We start from the raw sequence: 24,629 nt of genomic DNA, 5'->3' as shown, positions 1-24,629 counted from the left end.
GATCGCTTCTTTTATTTTTCCGAGGCACAAATGAAAGAAGCGATCTGATTGGTTGCTATGGACAACTCTTCCTCTGCACAGGTTTTGATAAATCTCCTCCAGCTACAGGAACATATTTTGTAAGAAAGACTCAAATGAGAATAGGTACAACATCCTAAACCATGCTCACCTTCCTCGCTAGTCCTAAAGCAATATAGCATTTCTCTCCAGGGTCAACGATTTCCACCTCAAAGTAATGACTCCGAGTGCTGAGAGAATGACGGGCCTGTGCCAGACCCACGTCTATTATACTTTTCCCTTTCCCAACATATTCTAGGAGCTGAAGAAGAAAATTATGAGAAATCACCTGAAACAGAATTTACTAATAAGACGTAATGCTATAGGTGTTGGCGATCCAGCGCAGGAAATATGTACATCCACATGAAGGTCTTAAAGGGGTACTACAGTGAAAACTTTTTTTTTTTTTTTTTTTAAATCAACTGGTGCCAGAAAGTTAAACAGATTTGTAAATTACTTCTATTAAATATCTTAATCCTTCCTTTACTTATTAGCTGCTGAATACTACAGTGGAAATCCTTTTCTGTTTAAAACATAGAGCTGTCTGCTGACATCATGAGCACAGTGCTCTCTGCTGACATCTCTGTCCATTTTAGGAACTGTCCAGCGTAAAAGGAAATCCCCATAGCAAACATATGCTGTTCTGGACAGTTCCTAAAATGGACAGAGATGTCAGCAGAGAGCACTGTGCTCATGATGTCAGCAGACAGCTTTGTGTTTCAAAAAGAAAATTTCCGCTGCAGTATTCAGCAGCTAATAAGTACAGGAAGGATTAAGATTTTTTAATAGAAGTAATTTACAAATCTGTTTAACTTTCTGGCACCAGTTGATTTAAAATAAATAAAAAATAAAAAAAGGTTTTCACCGGAGTACCCCTTTAAGCTATGTACACATGGTTGACTGTGTGGATTCAGCCATAATTTACTGCCTATTGATTTTAATGGAATTCCGCAGTCCCATTCAGACAGCAGAATCTCTGCCATGGACAAGTCTTATATTTTGGGGAATTCTGCTGTGGAACCCCATTGAAGTAAGTGGGGTTTGAACTTCTGAGAAATTCCACAATTCCATTCAGCAAGCTTTTCTGAAATGACACCGTGTGAACATACAATTGCTGCTAAAGGTATGTGGATGGCAATTTATTTTCATATACATGTCTCTATAGATGGCCAGGAGAAGAAGCAAGATCCTGGCTATATAGAGGACTAGTGACATCATAGTCAGGAATAAGACATTGTTAATGGATCTAAAGGGAGTTTTATAGAAGCAATGACTATACAAAATGATTAAGGTTTCCTACCGTGCCAGAAACTCTGACATCATGTAGCCTCCCCCACTCGTCCTCGTAACTGTCCACCATCATTATGCTATCATCATCCTCGCAGCCAAGTTCTGCATTTAAATGTAGGCGCACTTCTTCACCTAGAGAGTGCATCCCCACAGCTGGGAACAGGCCATCGGGAGACAAGGGCATCACAGTGCTGCCAACCTGCATTGGGAAATAGACAAGCATGAAACCTTCAGCATACAGAACAGATTACAGTGGTCCCTCAACATACCATGGTAATCCGTTCCAAATGGACCATCGTTTGTTGAAACCATCGCATGTTGAGGGATCCGTGCAATGTAAAGTATAGGACAATGGTCTACAACCTGCGGACCTCCAGATATTGCAAAACTACAACACCCAGCATGCTCGGACAGCCAACGGCTGTCCGGGCATGCTGGGAGTTGTAGTTTGCAACATCTGGAGGTGCGCAGGTTGAATACCACTGGTATTTGAGGTTATACTCACGTGTCCCCGTCGCTTCGGACCATCACCGCTCCACCTGGATGTCGCCCTCCATTGCTGTTACCGCGTCCCCGTGGTGTCCCCGACGCTCCGGTAAGGACTCTGCTTCCCCGGCATCCTCTCTCTCACATCGCCGCCATCACGTCACTACGCACGCCGCTACTATTGGATGACTGGATGGTGTGCGCAGCGACGTGATGATGACGATGGTGAGCGTCGACAATGCAGGGGATCCCGAAGAGGATGCTCCGGAGCCCCGAGGACAGGTAAGTGATCGTCAGCGGACCACACTGGGCACCGTAAACTGCTATCCGGTGGCAGCTGAAGCAGTCTGCGCTGCCGGATAGCCGTTTATGCGATGGCCCCGACATACAAAAGCATCGTATGTTGATGCTGCCTTCAACATGCGATGGCCTCTGAGAGGCCATCATATGTTGAAATGATCGTATTTCGGGGCCATCGTAGGTCGGGGGGGGGGGGTCACTGTATTTCATGCAAATGGTTGTTTTAGAAACTCTTAAAACCGTTCTCGCTCTCTCACTTACCCGTTTTCCGTTTTTTGTGAAGAAAATCTGAGCTGTCTGCACATGGAAAGAACTGGGCTCTATACCACAACCGATCCGATCGCCTGAGCTGCACTTTGTACCAAACTGCCGTCCTTTTGCTCTCCCATTATAAAGCCTGAAAAAATACGCAATAATGTACAATATCACCACATTATTCAGAAACAACTACATAAGAACATTGTTTCATAACATGGATCTAGCTCTTGCAGTTTTCTCCCAGCATAAAGATGTATTCATTTTTCAGTCTATTCACGAAAGCAAATATAAAGAACATAAAGGGAAATTTATCAAACCCTACGAAGAGAAAAAGTGGAGCAGTTGCCCATAGCAACCAGATTGCTTCTTTTATAAAAAAAAAAAATGAAAATTTGATTGGTTGCTATGGGTAACTAGTCCACTTTTCCTCTGCACCGTTTTTGATAAATCTTCCCCCATAACGTACACAAATGGAGGGGCAAATTTATCAAGGTGGTGTGGGTGAATGATTTTTCTACACCCTTAATTTGTGCAGTTGTAATGTGGACGTGCACCAAATTTATGTGGTTGCACGGCATAAGATAAACATGGTGCTAGTACACATTTATTTTCAATTTACACTTTAGTGTACCACTTGGTATGGTTCTCCTCTGCAACATTTTAAGTAATTTCCCCAAAATGTGGGACTTTTTACAAATGCTATCCATAGCCAGTTTTTAGGCCAGGTCAGGGCTGGTGTAGATTTGTGACAAATTGAGGGGTGTGCGATAATTAGCACAAAATAAATTCACGACCAAATTCAAAAACCAGACTGGCATAGCTACACAATATTAGAAACATAATCGAAGGCAAAAGTTGCAATGAAAAGTCTCTAAACAGTGACAAATCAACACCACCAAAACATGGTAAAACCAATGATAAATTCTCCCTAATCTCCTTAAGTCTAATGACCTGATGTATTGATGGCCGCTGCTTAACCCCTTAAGGACCATGGACATGTATACTCGTCCATGTGCCGTTAAGCAGGTATGGTGCGCGCCATACCAGCTGACCCCCAGCTGATTCTTGTAGCTGAGGGCTGTCGTTAATAGCAGATCGTCGCAGCCGGCTATTAACCCTTTAGATCGCCGTTGTCAAAGCTGACAGTGGCGTCTAAAGTAACATTTAACTGCTCCCAGGTGGTTCAGTAACACAGCACTATAGCGGGGGCATCCACTGCTGAGGCAGCCAAAGTTTAAAAAAAAGTTTAAAAACATACAAACACACACACACTAACCCCTTGCTTATTAAAAGTTCAAATCACCCTCCTTTTCCCATATATATATACATACAAACACACAATAAAAATAAACATATGTGGTATTGCCACGTGCGTAGATGTCCGAACTATGAAAATAGAATGTTAATTAAACTGCACGGTCAATGGCGTACACGTAACAAGTCCAAATTGCATCTTTTTAGTCACTTTGTATACCCTAACAAAAAAAACTATTTTTTTTTTAAATAAAAGTGACCAAAAAGTCAGATCAAAACAATCATAGTACCGATAAAAACTTCAGATTGTAGCACAAAAAATGAGGCTTCATACCACCCTGTAAACCGAAAAAATAAAGTTATAGGGGTCAGAAGAGGACAATTTTAAACATACTAAATTTTGGTGAATGTAGTTATAATTTTTTTTTTAAGTAGTAAAATAAAGGAAAACCTATATAAATTGGGTATCCCTGTAACCATATGGACCTACAGAATATATGGTGTCATTTTTACTGTAAAGTGCACTATGTAGAATCGGGAGCCCCCAAAAAATACAAAATTGCTTTCCCCCCCCCCCCCCCCAATTTTGCCCCACAAGTATTTTTTTTTTCTGGGTTTGCCATAAATTTTGTGGTGAAATGATTGATGTCATTACAAAGTACAATTTGTGGCGCAAATAAAAAAACAGTCCTCATATGAGTCTGTAGGTGCAAAATTGAAAGTTATGATTTTTTAGAAGGTGATGAGGAAAAAATTGAAGTGCAAAAACGGAAAAACCCTGCGTCCTTAAGGGATTAAAGAGACATCCAATGGCCCCTGGTGATAACCCTTCAGAAGCTTAGACCCTTTAGAATATTACAAAATATTCAACTCAACATTGAAAATAAGTTGTAAGGATTTAGATTAATGTAGTAAAAATAAACCAGTGTTTCCACTGAAATGGCCAAGAGGATTTCCTGCCTGGTCCGTTACACTGGAATTACAAGGCTGCGCTTCCTCACACATTGGCTCAGTCATAAATTTACATCTCTACATGGAAATCTGCAAGAACAAAACCTCCATTGCAACACTCTAGGAGTGTTTCTGCCATAATATGTTTACAAATAAAATTCGGTGAGAATTACATAAGAATTAAAGGAGTGCACTACATCCAAGACAAATCTGTCTGGTAGCTGTGATACATTACACGCTCCTGACATTGTACAGTATAGTAAGACAGATTTGGATAATCACCTCCCATACAACCCGTTAGGGCAACTACCCGTATATACTCGAGTATAAGCCGACCCGAGTATAAGCCGAGACCCCTAATTTCAACCCAAAATCCCAGGAAAAGTTATTGACTCGAGTATAAGCCTAGGGTGGGAAATACATCATCCCCCCCCTGTCATCATCCAGACCCCCGTCATTAACATCCTCATCATCATCACCGCCTGTCATCATCCAGACCCTCATCATCATCACCTGTCATCATCCCACACCCCCTTCATCATCCCCTTGTAATCATCCCACCCCCCCCCTTCATCATCCCACCCCCCCCTTCATCATCCCACCCCCCCCTTCATCATCCCACACCCCCCCTTCATCATCCCACACCCCCCCCCCCTTCATCATCCTCTTGTCATCATCCGCCCGCAGTGGTCTTCAACCTGCGGACCTCCAGAGGTTTCAAAACTACAACTCCCAGCAAGCCCGGGCAGCCATCGGCTGTCCGGGCTTGCTGGGAGTTGTAGTTTTGAAACCTCCGAAGGTCCGCAGGTTGAAGACCACTGCGGCCTTCGACATCATCCAGCCCCCTCTCACCCCCTTTAGTTCTGTACAGTACTCACCTCCGCTCGGTGCTGGTCCGGTCCTGCAGGACTGTCCGGTGAGGAGGTGGTCCAGTGGCATAGTGGTTCCGGGCTGCTATCTTCACTGGGGGCGCCTCTTCTCCGCGCTTCCGGCCCGGAATAGAGGCGTTGCCTTGACAATGACGCAGAAGTACGTTGGCAATGAACGTACCTCTGAGTCGTTGTCAAGGCAACGTGACTATTCTGGGGCCGGGCCCGAAGCGCTTAGAAGAGGCCTCCCTGGTGAAGATAGCAGCCTGGAACCACTATCCCACCGGACCACCTCCTCTCCGGACAGTCCTGCGGCACCGGACCAGCGCCGAGCGGAGGTGAGTACTGTACAGAACTAAAGGGAGTGAGAGGGGGCTGGATGATGTCGAAGGCCGCAGTGGTCTTCAACCTGCGGACCTCTGGAGGTTTCAAAACTACAACTCCCAGGAAGCCCGGACAGCCGATGGCTGCCCGGGCTTGCTGGGAGTTGTAGTTTTGAAACCTCTGGAGGTCCGCAGGTTGAAGACCACTGCGGGTGGAGAGTATAAGCCGAGGGGGGTGTTTTCAGCACAAAAAATCGTGCTGAAAAACTCTGCTTATACTCGAGTATATACGGTAATTGTACTCATTTCACACTCCTCGAGAAAGCCCGGCTGCGGGCGAAATGCGTCGGAGACTCATAGCAGGCATAGGGTTCAGTCCGATATCTATATGTCCTTTGTCTTCCATTTTGTTCAACTGCCACTTCTTTTGTGCACCTTTGTTTCTTGTACCAAACACATCACGTTATGTTTTTCAATATCACTTATTTTAGCACGTTGCACTTTGCTTAGTTATACACTGTGTGATATTTTTCACTCATAAGAAGTGTTTATAGTTTTTCAGCACTTGCACTTTATCTTTAGTTCTGCAGTTTGGGCCATACTATTATAATACATTTTTTGTATACATTTACCCCTGTATACTCAATCCTATTTTTTTGTACATATACACATATAGATATATTATTTTACTTTTTTTTATTATATACTTTTTTACTATGTATCTCTATCTATCTATCCCTTTTACGCTATATATAGATACATATTTTTATAATCTACCTACCGGACTCAACTCCCTTTATACATATATTTTTATCCTGCTTTTATTATCATCAATTACTGTATGTTGTAAATTGAGATGAATTTTTATCAACTTGTATCTACGGATTTATATTGATTGTGTATGAATTTTCTTTTCCCATCTTATATGCATATATTTTTAAATTTATGTCTTTGTATTTAATAAAGTTGACATATATATTTTTATATTACTTGTATTTCATTATTGGGGTATAAGGGTTACGCTTTCTCTAGCGTATTGTAGGTTTATAATTGTACTCATGTTATACTGATGCAGAGAGTATTCCGTGTTTAAAATAGTTGCTGGTGGTAATGATTCTGGTAGGTAGTTACTTTGAAAAAAGTGCCCATGGATTAATGATAAAAGGAGTACTACTTACTTGCCATCATCCGCATGGTAAGCCACGGAATCCGGCAGCCAACCTGGCTGGTGATCCAGACTGTAATATTGTGGTACTAATCCTACAGCAATTGTCCCTCGAACGCCACGATCTACAATGGACACCTAATGAGACAAAGACAGGATCAATGTCACCAAAGAAAAATACAGTAAAATCTCCCATAGGGGACACCTCCCAATAGGGGACACCTCCCAATAGGGGACACCTCCCAATAGGGGACAGTTTTTAATTCCCCGCAGAGTCCCATAAGACTTAATATATTTGCACCCTCCAAATAGGGGACATTCCTAATAGCAGACGGGGGGAAAACACTCCCAATAGTGGGGAAAACACTCCCAATAGTGGGGAAAACCAGGCTTATGTGCCGGCCCTACCTTGTACACAGGGCCGCAATGAGGAGGTACAGCCAATACCCCAGTAAGGGGCCCAGGCCCCCGCTGCACCCCCTGCAGAAGCCTCGGCAGAGAGGCAGAAGACCGATGTTTAAACAGTGATCTGCTGCTTCGGTACATCCACTGGCCAAATCATTCATCCCCCTGCTCCCCTCCCCCTTCTACTTTATTCCCCCTGTGCCAAATCATTCCCCACCCTGTGGCACATAATTTCCTCTTGATCTCTCTGCTGACATCACGAGCACAGTGCTCTCTGCTGACACCTCTGCCCATTTTAAGAACTGTCCAGAGTAGGAGAAAATCCCCATAGAAAACATAGCCTGCTCTGTACAGTTCCTAAAATGGACAGAGATGTCAGCAGAGAGCACTGTGGTCATGATGTCAGCAGAGAGCTCTGTGTTCAAAAAAAGAAAAGAATTTCCTCTAGTATTCAGCAGCTAATAAGTACTGGAAGGAGTAAGATTTTTTAATAGAAGTAATTTACAAATTTGGACGCTTAAGTCACTTAAACAAGAGGTCAGCTGGGCATCAGATCATTGGCTACACCATATGTAGTAAGGCCGGCCTCAATATAATACCCACTTCTAAAAACAAAAATGAAATAAAAGGTGAACAATACTAATAACAGTAAGAAAACTGTGCAAAAGGCTCCATCTTGCTGTAAACAGTATGACTGTAGAGCAGTGGTCTCAAACTGTGGCCCTCCAGATGTTGCAAAACTTCAACTACCAGCATGCCCGGACAGCCGTTGGCTGTCCGGGCATGCTGGGTGTTGAAGTTTTGCAACATCTGGAGGGCCACAGTTTGAGACCACTGCTGTAGAGGGTGCCAGTAAGGGGGGCAATGGTGCTGTTATGACCTGGATTTTAGACGCTTGTTTTTTTTCCGGTTTGATTAAAAGAAGAAGATTCACAGGCCCCCGGAAAATAGATTTCACTCAAAGCAACATTAACTATTTAAAGGGTAAATTGACTATGGCTTGTAAGACAATATCCAACCAATGACCACATAACCTCACAGTAAACATTTATTAAAGATGTGGTTTGCCAGATACCACGATCGGGTGGACTCACCTCAAAGTAGTTATTGTCTTTACTTAGTGGTCGTGGAGCGACGTAGCAGCCAACCTCCCCGGAGTTCCCGTGGTAACTGGTGGGCAAAAGAAGTTCTCTTATCAGTGAGCTGTCCATCCATTTATACACGGGCTACAAATCCTGCCCTAATTATTAATTTAACTTGTTAATAAAGGATACAGACACTTACATAAAATGTAATAAAAAATAGAGAGATACTACATATCTTCTAAAAACATATGATTTCTATTTGTAAGAATATAACGAAAGGTTTGCATGAAGTATGTTGTGTTCCCATACATTTCATTATTACAATTTGTGTATGTGTCCATATGAGTAACAGTATGTAAATATGTGTTACCCCCCTTGTGCCATTTTATCACCCCAGTCCCATTTAAATGGGCACTCATTAAAACTAAATTTTTGATATTTCACTTCTTATGGTAAATTTAAAAAATATAATCTTTCCAAAATACTTTCTAATGTATTTGTGTTTAAAAAAAGCTGCCACTAGGCGTCTCCCTACTTGTCCAGAGCACATTTTTTCCCATTTCTTGCACAGTCCAAAATAAGTAAATGCAGTCTAGAGTGCTGAGGCGGGTGTGTGCAGCCTTATCCAATTATAGATCATATCACACTGAACTGCTCTGGGCTGTGTGTAGCAGAGTGAGGGAGGAAGTTCTCCCCTGTATGGCTTCAGATGATGTCACGCCTGTTGGGGAACGCCCCTTCCCAGTCTGTGAACCTGACAGACTGAGCAAAAAATACAGAACAATATCAAGGTTGAAAACTAAAAAATTATAAAAATAAGGCAGTATTTGGCTTATGATGGGGCAGTGAACTGTGAGGATTATGAAATTTAACAAGATCATGAGAGGTACTGTTTAATGAACACACCTGGCCATAGAACCTAGTGTGATTCTCAGTCCTGCTCCATGGTGGGCCCAGATGTAAGCTCGGCGGCTCTAACTTAGATCTGCCGTCTCCTGACAAGTGACCTGCTCCTGCTCCGTTCCTCAGGTGCATCAGAAGTCCCTGTAACCACCACTGCTCACAGACTTAGGGTGCATGCACCCCACATTTTTGCAATACAGTTCCTGTTTCAGGTTTTTGATGAAAAACTTATTCCTCAAAACCTGACTAAACTGTATCAAAACGTGTGTACAAATTTCAACCTGTGTATGGTTAAAACTGTATACGGTTTGAAAATGTATGTCCAGTTGCATCCGTTTAAGAAAAAAAAACTGTATACTTTAACTTTTCACTCCATTTTGAATAAAGTTTCACTTGTTTGATTGAAATTCCAAGAAAAAAAAACTGTGCAAAGTCAAAAACCGGATGGTGAAAACCGGATGGAACCGTGCGCACATACAGTTCTGTACAGTTCCCATTGACTCCTATGTTTAAAATCTGTATAAAACGCAGAACGGACCACAATGTTAAGTCAATGCATACGGTTTTCTGTATGGTTCCGTAAGGTTTTTAACTTGAAACCGTATACGGGAACTGTATAGCAAAAACATGGTGCGCATGCACCTTTAAAGAGGTCGCTGTCAGTTTTAGGCCCCTCTCAATGTTGCGGCAAATGTCCGTTAGGCCCTTTTTTTTTTTGTGCTTTAACGGACGTTAATTTTTGACGGAGCACAATGGGAAACAACGGGTCCCAACAGATCCCATTTACTATTATGGGGTCCGTTGGGTATCGTTTCCTGATTGGAGTAGCGGGAGGAAAAAACGTTGCATGATGTATTTCCTCCAGCTATTCTTCTCGGGTTCCCTGACGGATGTCACACTGCAGCGTCACAATGGCAGTGTTAAAGAAGCCTAAGATCAGGCAGCACTCCAGAACAATGACCAGCAGCTGCTGCTGCGGTCAAACGGAGGATTCTGCAATACACCCGTAGACTGCCACAGACACGACAGTTTGATGGCTCTGCCCTACAGCCCACGCCAACTGGATCTCCACAAGAAAAACAGTATTCTTCTCCAATGCTGTCCAATCAAATTAATTTACAACGTATGATACATTGATGACCTAAGGGCTTTGACAGCAAGAATCACTGTGGCTCATATAGGGGATAGCACATGCAAGTAATAACCCGGCTATGTCTATACACTATTAGAGAATGCCGCAAGGGCTGAAAACTAAAGAAGAATACATATAATTGTGTATTCTAGTTGGGTGTACTGGTGCACTCATTTTACATCTTTATGGAAAATAACATTATTTCTTACATGATCTGATTAATTTGCACTGGAACATTGACATGACGACATGTGACCATGTTTTCAGCTCCCAGAACAGAGGAAGCATTAAAGGAAATAGGGCATGTTCTACAAACTATTAATGAAATCTCAAGATAGGAGCTGAGTGATCGGCCCGGACTCCGAGCCAAGATTCCATCCCCATACAGGCTGACCACTCCCTGCAACTTCCCTTCAATTTTCACAGGAGATTAGATCATGCAAACTAAATACTGCAGATCGGCACAGAATAGTAACATGTATTATAAATTACTTTCCTATTTTAGAGCTCTCTTAATTCCAGGGCGCTGTACACATAAAGGGGTATAAATATACAACACAAATTAAAGTAAGGACACGTTCTGGCCATGACACATTGATAGCCTTGGCTGTCCTTACACCGGGTATCACTTTACCATTCCTGCTGCAAAAACCTGTGCAGAAGAGTGGTGCAGGTTCCCAGAGCAACCAATCAGATTGTTTCTTTCAATTTTCACAAGCTTCTTTAACCCCTTGGGGACAGAGGGTCTTCCAGTTTTTTGCACTTTGGTTTTTTCCTCCTCACCTTTTAAAAATCATAGCCCTTTCCATTTTGCAGCTAAAAATCCATATGATGGCTTATTTTTTGCGCCACCAATTCTACTTTGTAATGACAGCCGTTATTTTACCCAAAAATCTACAGCGAAACGAAAAAAAAAAAAATCATTGTGCGCCAAAATTTTTGAAAAAATGCCATTTTGTGACTTTTGGGGGCTTCCGTTTCTACGCAGTACATTTTTCGGTAAAAATGACACCTTATCTTTATTCTGTAGGTACATAAAATTAAAATGATAACCTACTTATATAGGTTTGATTTTGGCGTACTTCTGGAAAAAATCATAACTACATGCAGGAAAATGTATGCATTTAAAATTGTCATCTTCTGACCCGAATAACTTATTTTTCTGCGTACGGGGCAGTATGAGGGCTCAATTTTTGCACTGTGATCTGACGTTTTTAGCGGTACCATTTATGTATTGATCAGACTTTTTGATCACATTTTATTCATTTTTTATGATCTAAAAAGTGAGCAAAAATACGCTATTTTGCCATTTGGATTTTTTTTTTGTGCGTACGCCATTTACCGTGTGGTTTAATTAGCTATATTTTAATCATTCGGACATTTCCGCACACGGCGATACCACATATGTTTATTTTTATTTACACAGTATACACGGGGGGGGGGGTGATTCAAACTTTTATTAGAGAAGGGGTTAAATGATCTTTATTCACTTATTTTTCACTTTTTTTTGCAATGTTATAGCTGCCATAGGGGGCTATAACACTGCACACACTGATCTTTTACATTGTTCAATGGTTTCTCATAGGAAACCATTGATCAATGATTCTGCCGCTTGACTGCTCATGCCTGGATCTCAGGCACTGAGCAGTCTTCAGCGATCGGACAGCGAGAAGGCAGGTAGGGAGTAGGGACCCTCCAGCTGTCCTGTAAGCGGCAATCCCGAACAGCTCCCTGAGCTAATCGGCAGTGCTGTACTTTCACTTTAGACGCGGCGTTCAACTTTGAACGTCTAAAGGGTTAATAGCGCAGGGCACCGCGATCAATGCCACGCACTATTAGCCATGGGTCCCGGACGTTCTTAAGAGGCTGGGCCCGACCCACTTTAAAGACAGGGAGCTGGCTAAGGGCGTATAGGTACGCCCTCCGTCCCCAAGGAGTTAAAAATTAAAGAAGTGATCTGATTGGTTGCTATGGGCACCTGCACCACTCTTAATCTTCACATTTTGATTTATCTTCCCCAATGAGCTGCAGACTTTAAATGATAACTCCAGGATGTACAACTTATCCCCTATCCTAATAATAGGGGATAAGTGTTAGATCGCGGGGGGTCCGACCACTGGGGCGCCCCGGCTCCCTGCATGAAACGAGCGTTTTCGACCTCAGCACGAAGCTGTGACCGACATGCCCCCTCCATACAGTTCTATGGCAGTCGGAGATTGACGAAAGCAGCGCTCCGGCTCCGCCATAGAACTGCATGGAGGGGGCGTGTCGGCCGCCGCTTCCAGCAGTTGTCGAAAAGGGTGAATTATACGCGCCGATAATTTGTTTTCTGGGAAGTCTCCACCTGATTGGACAGGAAAAAAAAAACCAGAGGTTAAAAGACGTTCCCCTTCCTCTCCCTCCAGTGTAGAAAAGAAAAAAAAAAAAAAGTGGTAACTAAAACCAGCACCAAAAATATCACCAAAGCGTGGGATGTATGGGTGGAGACTTCCCAGAAAACAAATTATCGTGAGTATAATTCACCCCTTCTCTGGTTGTCTCCACTACAGCACCCTGAGAAATACCAAAGAATTATTAGGGAGGGACCACAGCACCTAGAACTAGTACAGATTATTTGTATAGTGTTGTATATTGAATAAAAATTCTGAAGACATGAGATGGTGAGTGGCCGACTTTCGTTTTTTCCTTTGATTGATGTATATCTGCATGCCGCTTCTAGCCAGAGCACCGCCACACATTCATACCGCAGGAGAAGCACGCCTTCCACATTACTGTCTCCACATACCACAGTTGCCGAACATACCTAAAAACTGATTTAACAATATCTTGAGACCTGTGGAAGGAAGAAGCAACTTTTGGAATAAATTTGGGTCTAGTTGAAAAATAGTCTGAAATAAGGTTGTTGAATGGAAAGAGCCTGAATTTCACCAACTCTTCGGGCTGAAGTGATGGCTACTAGGAACACTGTTTATCCCCTTAAGGACCAAGCGTTTTTCTGATATTGTATTTTTGTTTTTTCCTCCTTATTTTTAAAAAATCATTACCCTTTCAATTTTGCTCCAAAAAAATCCATATGAGGGCTTATTTTTTGAGTTCTAAAATGATACCCTACTCATAGGTTTGATTTTGTCGTACTTTTGGAAAAAATCATAACTACATGCACGAAAAATTAATATATTTAAAATTGTCCTCTTTGGACCTATAACTTTTTTATTTTCTGCGTACAGGGTGGTATGAGGGCTCATTTATTGTGCCATTATTTGAAGTTTTAATCGGTACTATTTTGTTTTGATCGGACTTTTTGATCGCTTTTTATTCCTTTTTTTAAATGGTATAAAAAAAAAATAAAAAAAAAATAAATAAAAAGTTACCAGAAATATGCTATTTTGGACTTTGGAATTTTTCTCCGCGTACGCCATTAAACGTGCGGTTTAATTAACTATATATTTTTTATAGTTCGGACTAGGGATCGACCGATATCGTTTTTTTAGGGCCGATACCGATAATCGGTGGAGGTTAGGGCCGATAGCCGATAACTTATACCGATATTCCGGTATAAGTTGTAGGCCATTTATCCCCCCGCGACACCACTGCAGAGCATTGATTTAAAGCGGGCGCTTTAAATCAATGCACTGCAGTGGCTTTTGCGGTGCCATAGGCCGCCGCCGCCACCACCACCCGCTTCTCTCCCCCTACCTGTCAGGGTGGTCCGGGCCATCCATCCTTCCTGTAGTGTCCGGCAGCATTCCGGGTGGAGGGTGAACCGGTCCGGGCTGTCCTTCTCCGGCGGTCATCTTCTCCACTCTGGGCAGGCTCCGGCCTAGTACGCTGCATAGACGCCGCTGCGCAGCGATGCCCCTGATGTCACAGCGTAGCGGCATCTATGCAGCTACTAGGCCGGAGCCTGCCCGGAGTGGAGAAGATGACCGCCAGAGAAGCCGGAGAAGGACAGCCTGGACCGGTTCACCCTTCACCCGGAACGCCCCCGGACACTACAGGAACGATGGATGGCCCGGACCACCCCCATTACGGGTAAGTTAAATTTTTTTATTGACTCGGAGGGTGGGGGAGGGGCCCGACTGGTATAGCAGTATGGGCAAAAATCCATACCGGTATACCACCCAGCACTACGGTGTAGTGTAATTGCCGATACCGATAATGCCCAAAATCGTGATTATCGGCCATACCGATAATCGGTCGATCTCTAGTTTGGACATTTACGCACGTGGCGATACCACATATTTTTTATTATATTTATATATTTTTTTATATGGAATTTGGGAAAAGGTGGGTGATTTAAACTTTTAATAAGGAAGGGGTTAATGTGTGTTTTTAAATTATATATTTTTTTTTTTGTATCTATGTGCTCTGTGCTTGATTGATCAAGCCTGGTCCTGCCAGGCTTTATCATTTTGAGTGCGCAGGAGCAGAGGTAAGCCCTCAGGCTACCTCCAAAGTGAATCTCCCCCCACGATTGCGCTGCGGGCGGGGGGTACGCGATCCACTCCACTGTACCACCAGGGATGGGAAAAGGGCACCTTCAGACACGGCTGTCAGCTTTGACAGCAGCAAACGGGTTAATTGCCGCATGTCAGCTATTAACGCCAGCCCCCAGCAACAAGAATCAGCTGGGGGCAGGCCGTTAACGGCACAAGGATGAGTATAGACGTCCATGGTTAATGGTAAGAAATTTTAAGGAAATAGAATAATGGTTCAAAAGGAGCTTTAGTTAGAGCTAAGAGGACCGTATTTAGAGTCCAAGGAGGAAAATAATTTTTTATTCTGGGTTTTAGTCTATCTGTAGCTTTAATAAAGCTAAATAACCACATATCTTCTCCCAGTTTAGTCTGAGAGTACAGGTTTTAGCCCTAGATGCCTTCTAAGAGTGTTGGGAGAGAGGCAGAGCTCAAACCTATCTTGGAGAAAGTCAAGAATATTAGTGATATCAGGAGAATCAAAAGAAAAAGATGAACCACACACCAAGAGGAATATTTCTTCTCCACACCTTATTGTACATTTTAGAGGTAGAAAGCTTACGACTTGCCAAGAGGGGATTGATCACTCTATATGAGAATCCCTTTAGCAGGAACTTTTCAGAATCCATGCCGATATACTGAGGTTCTAAACCTGTCTGTGTAGAACTGGTCCCTGAGAGAGCAGGTCCTGGTGAGCAGGGAACATAATTGGCTTGTCCAGGCTCATGGACTGTAGAAGAGCAAATCATCACCTCTTGGGCCAGAATTGAGCAACTAAGATCAGGGTGCACTTCTCTCGACTTAGCTTTTGTAGGACCCTGGGAATCACTGGAATAGGAAGGCAGGCATATGCTAGACTGAAGTTCCATGTTTGAACTAAGGAGTTTGTCGCCGCTGGATAGTCCCTTGGATTGAGGGAATTTTTTTTCTGTTTTCCTGTTTTTTTCTGGTAGTGAATAAGTCCATCTGATGGACACCCCATTTTTCTGTTATTATTCTGAAAGCCCAGTCTGCTAGATACCATTCCCTGGGATCTAGGGTCTGCCTGCTGAGAAAGTCCACCTGTAGATTACAGACTCCTCTGAGGTGTACAGCTGTTATGGATAAGATTCTGTCTTCTGCCCAAGAAAAAAAAAAAATGTTCTTTGCTATGGACTGGAGATGACTGCGTCTGGGACCCCCTTCATTGGGGTTAAAGGATACTGCCGAGGTATTGTCGGAGTAAAGAAAAATGTGTCTGCCTCTGCAAGATGGTTTAGGTGTTGGAGAGACATCCATATGGCGAGAAGCCAGGATTTCGGAGCTAGTACAGGTCTCCATCTGCCCTGAACCGTGTGATCCACTGTGTGGACTCACCAATCCCACGTGCTGGCATCTGTGGTAATAATTAGGGGGATCCTCCTGAAACCAATGAACCCCCCGACTCAGGTTTTCCTGGGAGCGGCACCAAGCTAAATGTTTTTTTATCTTTATGGGAAAAAGTACATTCTTCTCCAGAGAAAATTGGGATTTGTCCCACACTGATAGGAGCCATCTTTGTAGTGGTCTTGAGTGAAATTGGGCCCACCTCACTGATGGGATTCAAGAAGTCAGGTGACCCAGTATGGACATTGCATAACGGATTGAGAGAAATCTGCTTGCACAAAACTGTAACTGTTGAATCTTCAACTACTTTGCTGGTTGGAGGAAAGCTTGTTGAAGATTCGAGTTTACGAGGACTCCTAAAAATAGTTTCACCGGACTGGGAGAGAGATCTGATTTTTCTAAATTGAGTATCCAGTACAGGCTCTGAAGATTCTGAATTGTCCTGTGAATGATCTTGTAACAGAGGAACAGAATCCGCCACTACGAGAATATCGTCCAGACAGGGAATGATAAGAATAGACTCCTTCCTCAGAAGGGAAACCACCCCCGACATAAGTTTTGTAAAGATGTGGGGCGCAGAAGAGAGCCCGAAGGGCAGACAAACTGGTAGTGATGGATTCCGCCTCCCCAGGAAACAGCAAATCTCAGGAACTGCTGAGATTCCCTGTGAATTGGAAGATGGTAGTAGGAGTCTTTCAAATCTATAGTCGCCATTACTTAATTTCCTTTATTAGAGCTACCACTGATTTCACAGTTTTCATTTAGAATTTTCTGTACTTCACAAATTAATTCAGGGGTTTCAGATTTATTATAGTTCTGAATTTTCCACTGGGCTTTTCTTTTTTATTTATTTATTTTTTAACCAAGAAAAGGCGAGAGTAATGTCCCAGTTTGAGTTGACATGAGGGAACCTGAACAACCGCGCCCAACTTCAATAAATCCTGAACACCCTGAAGAACCTGTGAAGACTGATTTGAGGTTAGTCTCAATACAAACATTGAGGAGGAGGGTAGGTCAATTCTACTAGGTAGCCCTCCTGTATAATTTTCCCAATCCAGTGGGCAAAAATAAAGCTTCCCAATTGGGGGCAAAAAATGTTAACAGAGCCCCCACAGTGATTGCATCATTGTTTCTTGGTAACTGAATCAGGCTGGATGGGATTAAAGGGGTACTTCGGTGAAAACCTTTTTTCTTTTAAATCAACTGGTGGCAGAAAGTTAAACATATTTGTAAATTACTTCTATTAAAAAATCTTAATCCTTCCTGTACTTATTAGCTGCTGAATACTACAGAGGAAATTCTTTTCTTTTTGGAATGCTCTCTGATGACATCACGAGCACAGTTCTCTCTGCTGACGTTATTATAATAATAACTCTTTATTTATTGTTGTCCTTAGTGGGATTTGAACCCAAGGCCCCAGTGCTAACCACTGAGCCACCCTGCTGCCCTTAGTATACATCTGCTATGCATCTGCTATGCATGGTTGCTAAAATGGACAGAGATGTCAGCAGAGAGCACTGTGCTCGTGATGTCATCAGTGTTCCAAAGAGAAAGGAATTTCCTCTGTAGCATTCAGCAGCTAATAAGTACTGGAAGGATTAAGATTTTTTAATAGAAGTAATTTACAAATACCGTATTTATCGGCGTATAACACGCACTTTTTAGGCTAAAATTTTTAGCCTAAAGTCTGTGTGCGTGTTATACGCCGATACACCCCCAGGAAAGGCAGGGGGAGAGAGGCCGTCGCTGCCCGCTTCTCTCCCCCTGCCTTTCCTGGGGTCTATAGCGCTGCTGTCGGCCCTTTTCACCCCCTGGTTATCGGCGCCGCTGCCCGTTCTGTCCCCCTGACTATCGGTGCCGGCGCCGATAACCAGGGAGAGAGAAGCGGCGCCGACAGCCAGGGGGGGAGAGAAGGGGCAGCGGCACCCATTGCCGACGCCGCTGCCCCGTTGCCTCCCCCCATCCCCGGTGGCATAATTACCTGAGTCGGGTCCGCGCTGCTCCAGGCCTCCGTCGTGCGTCCCCGGCGTCGTTGCTATGCGCTGAACGGCGCGGCGCATGACGTCAGAGCGCCGCGCCGTGCATAGCAACGACGCTGGGGACGCACGACGGAGGCCTGGAGCAGCGCGGACCCGACTCAGGTAATTATGCCACCGGGGATGGGGGGAGGCAACGGGGCAGCGGCGTCGGCAATGGGTGCCGCTGCCCCTTCTCTCCCCCCCTGGCTGTCGGCGCCGCTTCTCTCTCCCTGGCTATCGGCACCGATAGTCAGGGGGACAGAACGGGCAGCGGCGCCGATAACCAGGGGGTGAAAAGGGCCGACAGCAGCGCTCTAGACCCCAGGAAAGGCAGGGGGAGAGAAGCGGGCAGCGACGGCCTCTCTCCCCCTGCCTTTCCTGGGGATGTATCGGGGTATACACGCGCACACACGCACCCTCATTTTACCATGGATATTTGGGTAAAAAAAAATTTTTTACCCAAATATCCTTGGTAAAATGAGGGTGCGTGTTATAGGCCGGTGCGTGGTATACCCCGATAAATACGGTATGTTTAACTTTCTGCCACCAGTTGATTTAAAAGAAAAAAAAGGTTTTCACAGGAGTACCCCTTTAAGAATGAATCCTCTGCCACCCTTGCTATATGACCAGCGTCCTGTCTTTCCTTTCCCTCCTCTATAAGATTGACCTGGTTGGTATAGGAGACAAAAAGGAGTTTTCTTTTTAGGTTCTGCTTTTTCCTGAGGTTCTGCTTTCTCCTGCTTTAGCCAAGATAGAATCTAACTCAGGACCAAATACGAACTGACCGTGAAAGGGTAGTGAACATAACTTGGTTTAAGATGCTAAATCCCCAGACCAGGACTTTAACCATAAGACCGGTCTTGAGGAGTTAGATAATACAGCTGAAAGTGCAGATAATCTGACAGACTCGGCAGAAGCATTTGATAAAAATTTTAGGCCATCTTGAGGAGAGGAAGAGATTGAAGAATCTGATTACGAGGTATATCAACTTGAAGATGCAGGTGTAGTTGATCTAGCCACACAAGTAGAATTAACACTAGGGCGTAGAAGGGTCGCATCAGCTTCCCAAGTCTTTTTAGGGTGCAGTCCCACAGCGTATAAGCAGCGTATTTGACGCTGCGCAAAATTTACTGCAGCAGCGCGAAATACGCTGCGTATTCCTCGCTCACTATACACACAGGGCTTTCCGGCGGCAGCCCTATGTGTGTAGTGAGTTTCGGAGGCGGGGCCGTGTGCCGGCATGTCTGTTACACGCGGCTCTACCTCAAAAACTCACTGCACACATAGGGCTGCCACCGGAAAGCCCTGTGTGTATAGTGAGCAAGGAATACGCAGCGTATTTCCCGCTGCTGCCAGAAATTTTGCGCAGCGTCAAATACGCTGCGCATACGCCCTGTGGGAACGCACCCTTAAGAAGACTTTTCTGTCCATAGGTTCCTTAAGCTGGGTAGCATATTCAAAAGTTAAAGAAGTGCATTTTGCCACCTTAGTAATAGAAATATCTACTTTAGGGATAGTGTCCCAATCTACAGAATCCTGACCAAAAGGATAACGTATTTTTATCCCTTTAGGAATAAAGGATCCCTTTCATCCATACTGAATGAATGTTGCTGTGGACAGGAAAGGAAAGACACTATCTCTCCCAAACCTCCAAAACGTTCATCCTGAATTGTTCTAGATTCCTGAACCTCTTCTATACCAAAGGTGGATCTAATGGCTAGGATTAAAGGGGTAGTCCAGTGGTGAAAAACTTATCCCCTATCCTAAGGATAGGGGATAAGTTTGAGATCGCGGGGGGTCCGACCGCTGGGGCCCCCTGCGATCTCTCTGTACGGGGCCCCGGCTCTCCGCCGAGATAGCGGGTGTCGACCCCCGCACGAGGCGGCGGCCGACACGCCCCCTCAATACATCTCTATGGCAGAGCCGGAGATTACCGAAGGCAGCGCTTCGGCTCTGCCATAGAGTTGTATTGAGGGGGCGTGTCAGCCGCCGCCTCGTGCGGAGGTCGACACGCCCCCTTCCAGCGGGCTGTCGGGGCTCCGTACAGGAGATCGCGGGGGGCCCCAGAGGTCGGACCCCCCGCGATCTGCAACTTATCCCCTATCCTTAGGATAGGGGATAAGTTGCTCACCACTGGACTACTCCTTTAATTCCTCAGTATCCTCAGAACTAAACAGGAATTTTCTGAAGCCAAGGTCCTCCTCTACCTCTGGACATTCAACTACTTCTTCAATATCCTGAGGAGCTGTACTTTCTTTTGAGTCAGAAAAAGTGATCACCTTAGATTTTATAGGAGCCCTAACTACAGCTGAAGTGGAAGCGACAGACATGATTTAGCATCTTGAATCTCAGTGTGTATAAGCTCCTTACTCTCCCCCATAAGGTCAGGAGTTTCCTCCCTAACTAAATTAGCCAAACATTTTTTACATATCAGCTTTTTTGAAGAAATAACCCAGTCTTTATTACACAAACATTTTTTCTTAGCATGTTTAGGGACAGTAACATGCTTTTCTCCCTAAAAATAAAACAAGGGAGGAAAGGATCAGCAAAAACAACCGTAGATAGGCTTGGGCAAAGACCACATAGCCCTCAGTACCCACGAATCCCGGATTCTGCAGCGTCTCACCCTCAGACTTTCGCTGGAGTAGACATCCTGGCAGCAAGCTGAATGAGGCAGAGGACGCTAGACTAAGAATCCTTTAATAGAGGAGCCTGTCTGTGCTCCGGAAGTGATCCTACGTTTGAATTGCCCGCCCCTGAATCCTATAGGGCAGACCGGAGCATGTGACGCTGTCCCCACCAGAAGTGATGTCAGACGCCAACCTCGTGACTGGAGCCCCTGCCGGAACTGACTGGAAGTGAGGTCAGACGCCGGCCGGCACCACAAAGCTCAGCAGAGATTGCTTCTAGAGATGAGCGAAGTTACAGTGATTTGATTCGTCACAAACTTGGCAGTTGCTGATTTTAGCCTGCATAAATTAGTTCAGCTTTCGGGTGCTCCGTTGGGCTAATTTATGCAGGCTAAAGTCAGCAACTGCCGAGCTGAGAAGTTTGAGACGAATCGAATTACTGTAACTTCGCTCAGCTCTAATCGCTTCCACGGGACCAGAATAAAGGCCCCGTGTGATGCTGAAAACAGCGCAGGAGCGGAAGAGAAGCCGGCGCCCTGATCCCCTCCCTATCGCCCCCCCACTCTTCATCAGCCAGGACCTTAACACTGAAGTAGTATATAGGATAAAACATGAAAAAAATTAAACTGTTGTGTGGGATCATCTCTTTTAACCACTCAGTGTTTTTCCCTGTCCAATCAGGCGGAGGCAATCTCAGGGTGCTGTCATGGAGACGACCAGATCAATGCTTGTTTCATGCAGGGAGCCGGGGCGCCATTACAGAGATCGTGGGGGGCCCCAGTGGTCGAACCCTCCATGATCTAACACATCCCCTATCCTTAGGAGGTATGTGGCCCTCTTCACGTGTCGTGGCCGTGATTTGACCGTAGCACATGAGGGCTTAAAATTACCGGAGCACAGGTTTCTCTCTGGTAATTACAGAAGGAGTCCGGCTATCATACTGAGCTACACAAGCTTATTCTAGTACCATTGAAAAACACGGCAGGCTACAATACGTAACCTTACTGTCTGCTGTAAAAAGGCGTATTGACCGTCATTAAGAGGTGAAGGTTTGAACATCGAATACTGACCAGATTAATTTGGATGGGATCCCTCCCTAAATCCTCTCTAACAGTTTAGTCTAATTTTAGTCAGCTGTCTAAAGTGGGATACATTTTATAATTTTAGTCATCATAACATGAACTGAAAGTATTGTTGACTAATACTATGACGAAAACGATTAGGTGAAAAAATTGACACTGCTTCAGAACCAGTTCTACCACTTCAGTAGCCAGTTTTTACTAGCCAAGTATCAACATGCCCTGTATGCCATCTAGAGAATGTCAGGATATCCCCGGACACATGAGATCAGCTGATCCCACCGAAACCAGCTAGTTCATCTATCCTCATGTGTATGGGTGCCTTAAAGGGGTACTCCGCTCCTAGACAGAAGGATAGGGAATAAGATGTCTGATCTCCCTGCTGCACCCGGCGTTCGCTTAGAGCATCGGAAGCTTGTGCCGTCAAGGCCATGCCCCCTCAATGCAAGTCTATGGGAGGGGGCGTGACGGACGTCACGCCCCCTCCCATAGACTTGCATTTGGGGGGGGGGGGGGGTGCAGCCATGACATCACAAGCCTCCACTCCACATCTCCAGTCATCAGGCAAGGAGCAAAATTCGCTCCATGCATCGGATGTCTGGGGTGCCGCAGCAGAGATCGTGGGGTCCCCAGCAGCAGGACCCCCGCGATCTGATATCTTATGCCCTATCCTTTGGATATGGGATAAGATGTCTAGGGGCGGCATACCCCTTTATGTATATTGTATGTAGTGAGTCAGGGATAGAGAAGCCAGCCACACTGCAGAAGAATGTCAGGTGCATTGTTCTTCAGTGACTAACATTAGTGAGCATACAATAAAGAAGAATACCACATTAGTCACGGCACAGAACACAACAACACACAATAATATATACACGTGTATGGGAAGAGTGTTTGGAGGTTCTCAGAACGGGGGATAAAGCATTGAACATTTGGGCAGTCAAGGACCTAGACCTCCTGTCAGTAATAGGAACATTACATTCAACCTTGTCTTAAAATAAAAATGCCGGGAACAAAAGAAGACAGACTGGGGCAGTGTATAAGAGAAGAGCGAGTTAAATATAAGGGTGCCTATAGGTGACATGAAGAGCATTTTTGGTGAGGAAATCTTTTTTTTTTTTAATCAAATGAAACATCAACCGACAACTGCATGACAGGAGACTGCCACGTTCACCAGCTCCATTCCACAGAGTGTCCTTAGAAGTCCCAATTAAATATACATAATAGTTGTCCATCACATGCAGCTGCAGATAATTAGTATCAGCCTGAGGGCTGTGCCCCACCTTAGGGTATCCCCATCTACCATAATGTGCTTGGCCCTCTCCTGGTATCGAACAGCTCGCACCTCACGGATTTCCCGGATTCGGCGTCTCCAGTTGAGAAATCGGTAGTGAAGGTTCAGGTCATCCATGTCTTAGCCTGGAAAATGATAAAGGACATATTTATTGCAGGTGGCCATGCAGCATTATATATATCTCTGAGGTGATTAATCTCTAATCTTGGTATAAAAAGATCTACCAACCAATCCGGGTGCTGTTTTAGGTGCTCAATTATTTTTTTTTTCCATGTGCACTGGTTTTTAGGCTGAAAAAGTGACACGAATAACCTCATATTCAGCATTAAAAAGTGATGCAAAAATCGGCACATATTTTATTCTACATGTCTATCTGTCCCAAAGATGCAGTCGTACTCTAAAAACATGGCCGCATTTAATATCTGTGCCGAACATTTAACATTACATGAAGAAAAAAAAAAATTCTTGAAAATTGTGTAATACCCCAGGCATGGTATTATCACGAAAGAAAAAAACATATTTATAACAAAACACAGCAACCCTTGTACAACCAGTCACAAAACAGAAGTGGCTCTAAATGACATTAACACCTTAAGGACTAAGACAATTTTATTTTTACGTTTTCGTTTTTTCCTCCTCCCCTTCAAAAAATCATAAATCTTTTATATTTTCATCCACAGACTAGTATGAGGGCTTGTTTTTTGCGCGACCAGTTGTCTGTTGTAATGCCATCACTCACTTTACCATAAAATGTATGGCGCAACAAAAAAAAAAATATATATATATATACTATTTGTGTGGGGAAATTAAAAAGAAAACCGCAATTTTGCTAATTTTGGAAGGTTTTGTTTTCACGCCGTACAATTTATGGTAAAAATGACGTGTTCTTTATTCTTTGGGTCAATACGATTAAAATGATACCCATGATAACATACTTTTGTATTACTGTTGCGCTTAAAAAAAATCCCAAACTTAGTACGTTTAAAATCCCCCTATTTTGAAGACCTATAACTTTTTCATTTTTCCGTATAAGCGGGTATGAGGGCTAATTTTTTGCACCGTGATCTGTACTTTTAAATTAATACCATATTTGCTTATACAAACTTTTATTGCATTTTTTAATTTTTTGGGGAATTTTTTTTTTTTATAAAAAAGCAGCTATTTTGGACTTTTATTTTTTTTTATGTTCACGTCATTCCCCGGATATTTACGCAGCGGCAATACCAAATATGTATATAAAATATTTATTATTATTATTATAATTTTTTTATTTTATTTATTTATTTTTTA

The 24,629-nt window shown here is 43.9% G+C and overlaps 1 protein-coding gene across 4 annotated transcripts in view; it reads right to left on the bottom strand.

The window, feature by feature from the left end:
- Positions 1 to 24,629, bottom strand: part of SPRYD3 (SPRY domain containing 3) — a 36,280-nt gene that overhangs the window by 7,220 nt on the left and 4,431 nt on the right. For all 4 annotated transcript variants that reach the window (XR_008888472.1, XM_056555319.1, XM_056555320.1 and 1 more), the window contains exons 2-7: positions 23,329 to 23,464; positions 8,453 to 8,528; positions 6,967 to 7,091; positions 2,395 to 2,530; positions 1,358 to 1,546; positions 170 to 319 (exon numbers count right to left, since the gene is read on the bottom strand). Coding sequence is in view for 3 of the 4 variants with exons in the window: in XM_056555319.1 (XP_056411294.1) it covers positions 170 to 319; positions 1,358 to 1,546; positions 2,395 to 2,530; positions 6,967 to 7,091; positions 8,453 to 8,528; positions 23,329 to 23,456 (804 nt within the window). In the remaining variant the exon portion in view is untranslated. The remainder of the gene's footprint in view (positions 1 to 169; positions 320 to 1,357; positions 1,547 to 2,394; positions 2,531 to 6,966; positions 7,092 to 8,452; positions 8,529 to 23,328; positions 23,465 to 24,629) is intronic.

The sequence above is a fragment of the Hyla sarda genome, chromosome 2, assembly GCF_029499605.1.
Source record: "Hyla sarda isolate aHylSar1 chromosome 2, aHylSar1.hap1, whole genome shotgun sequence".
Taxonomy (NCBI): domain Eukaryota; kingdom Metazoa; phylum Chordata; class Amphibia; order Anura; family Hylidae; genus Hyla; species Hyla sarda.
The sequence above is the reverse complement of the archived record's forward strand: the minus strand, read 5'-3'. Positions and strand labels throughout refer to the sequence as shown.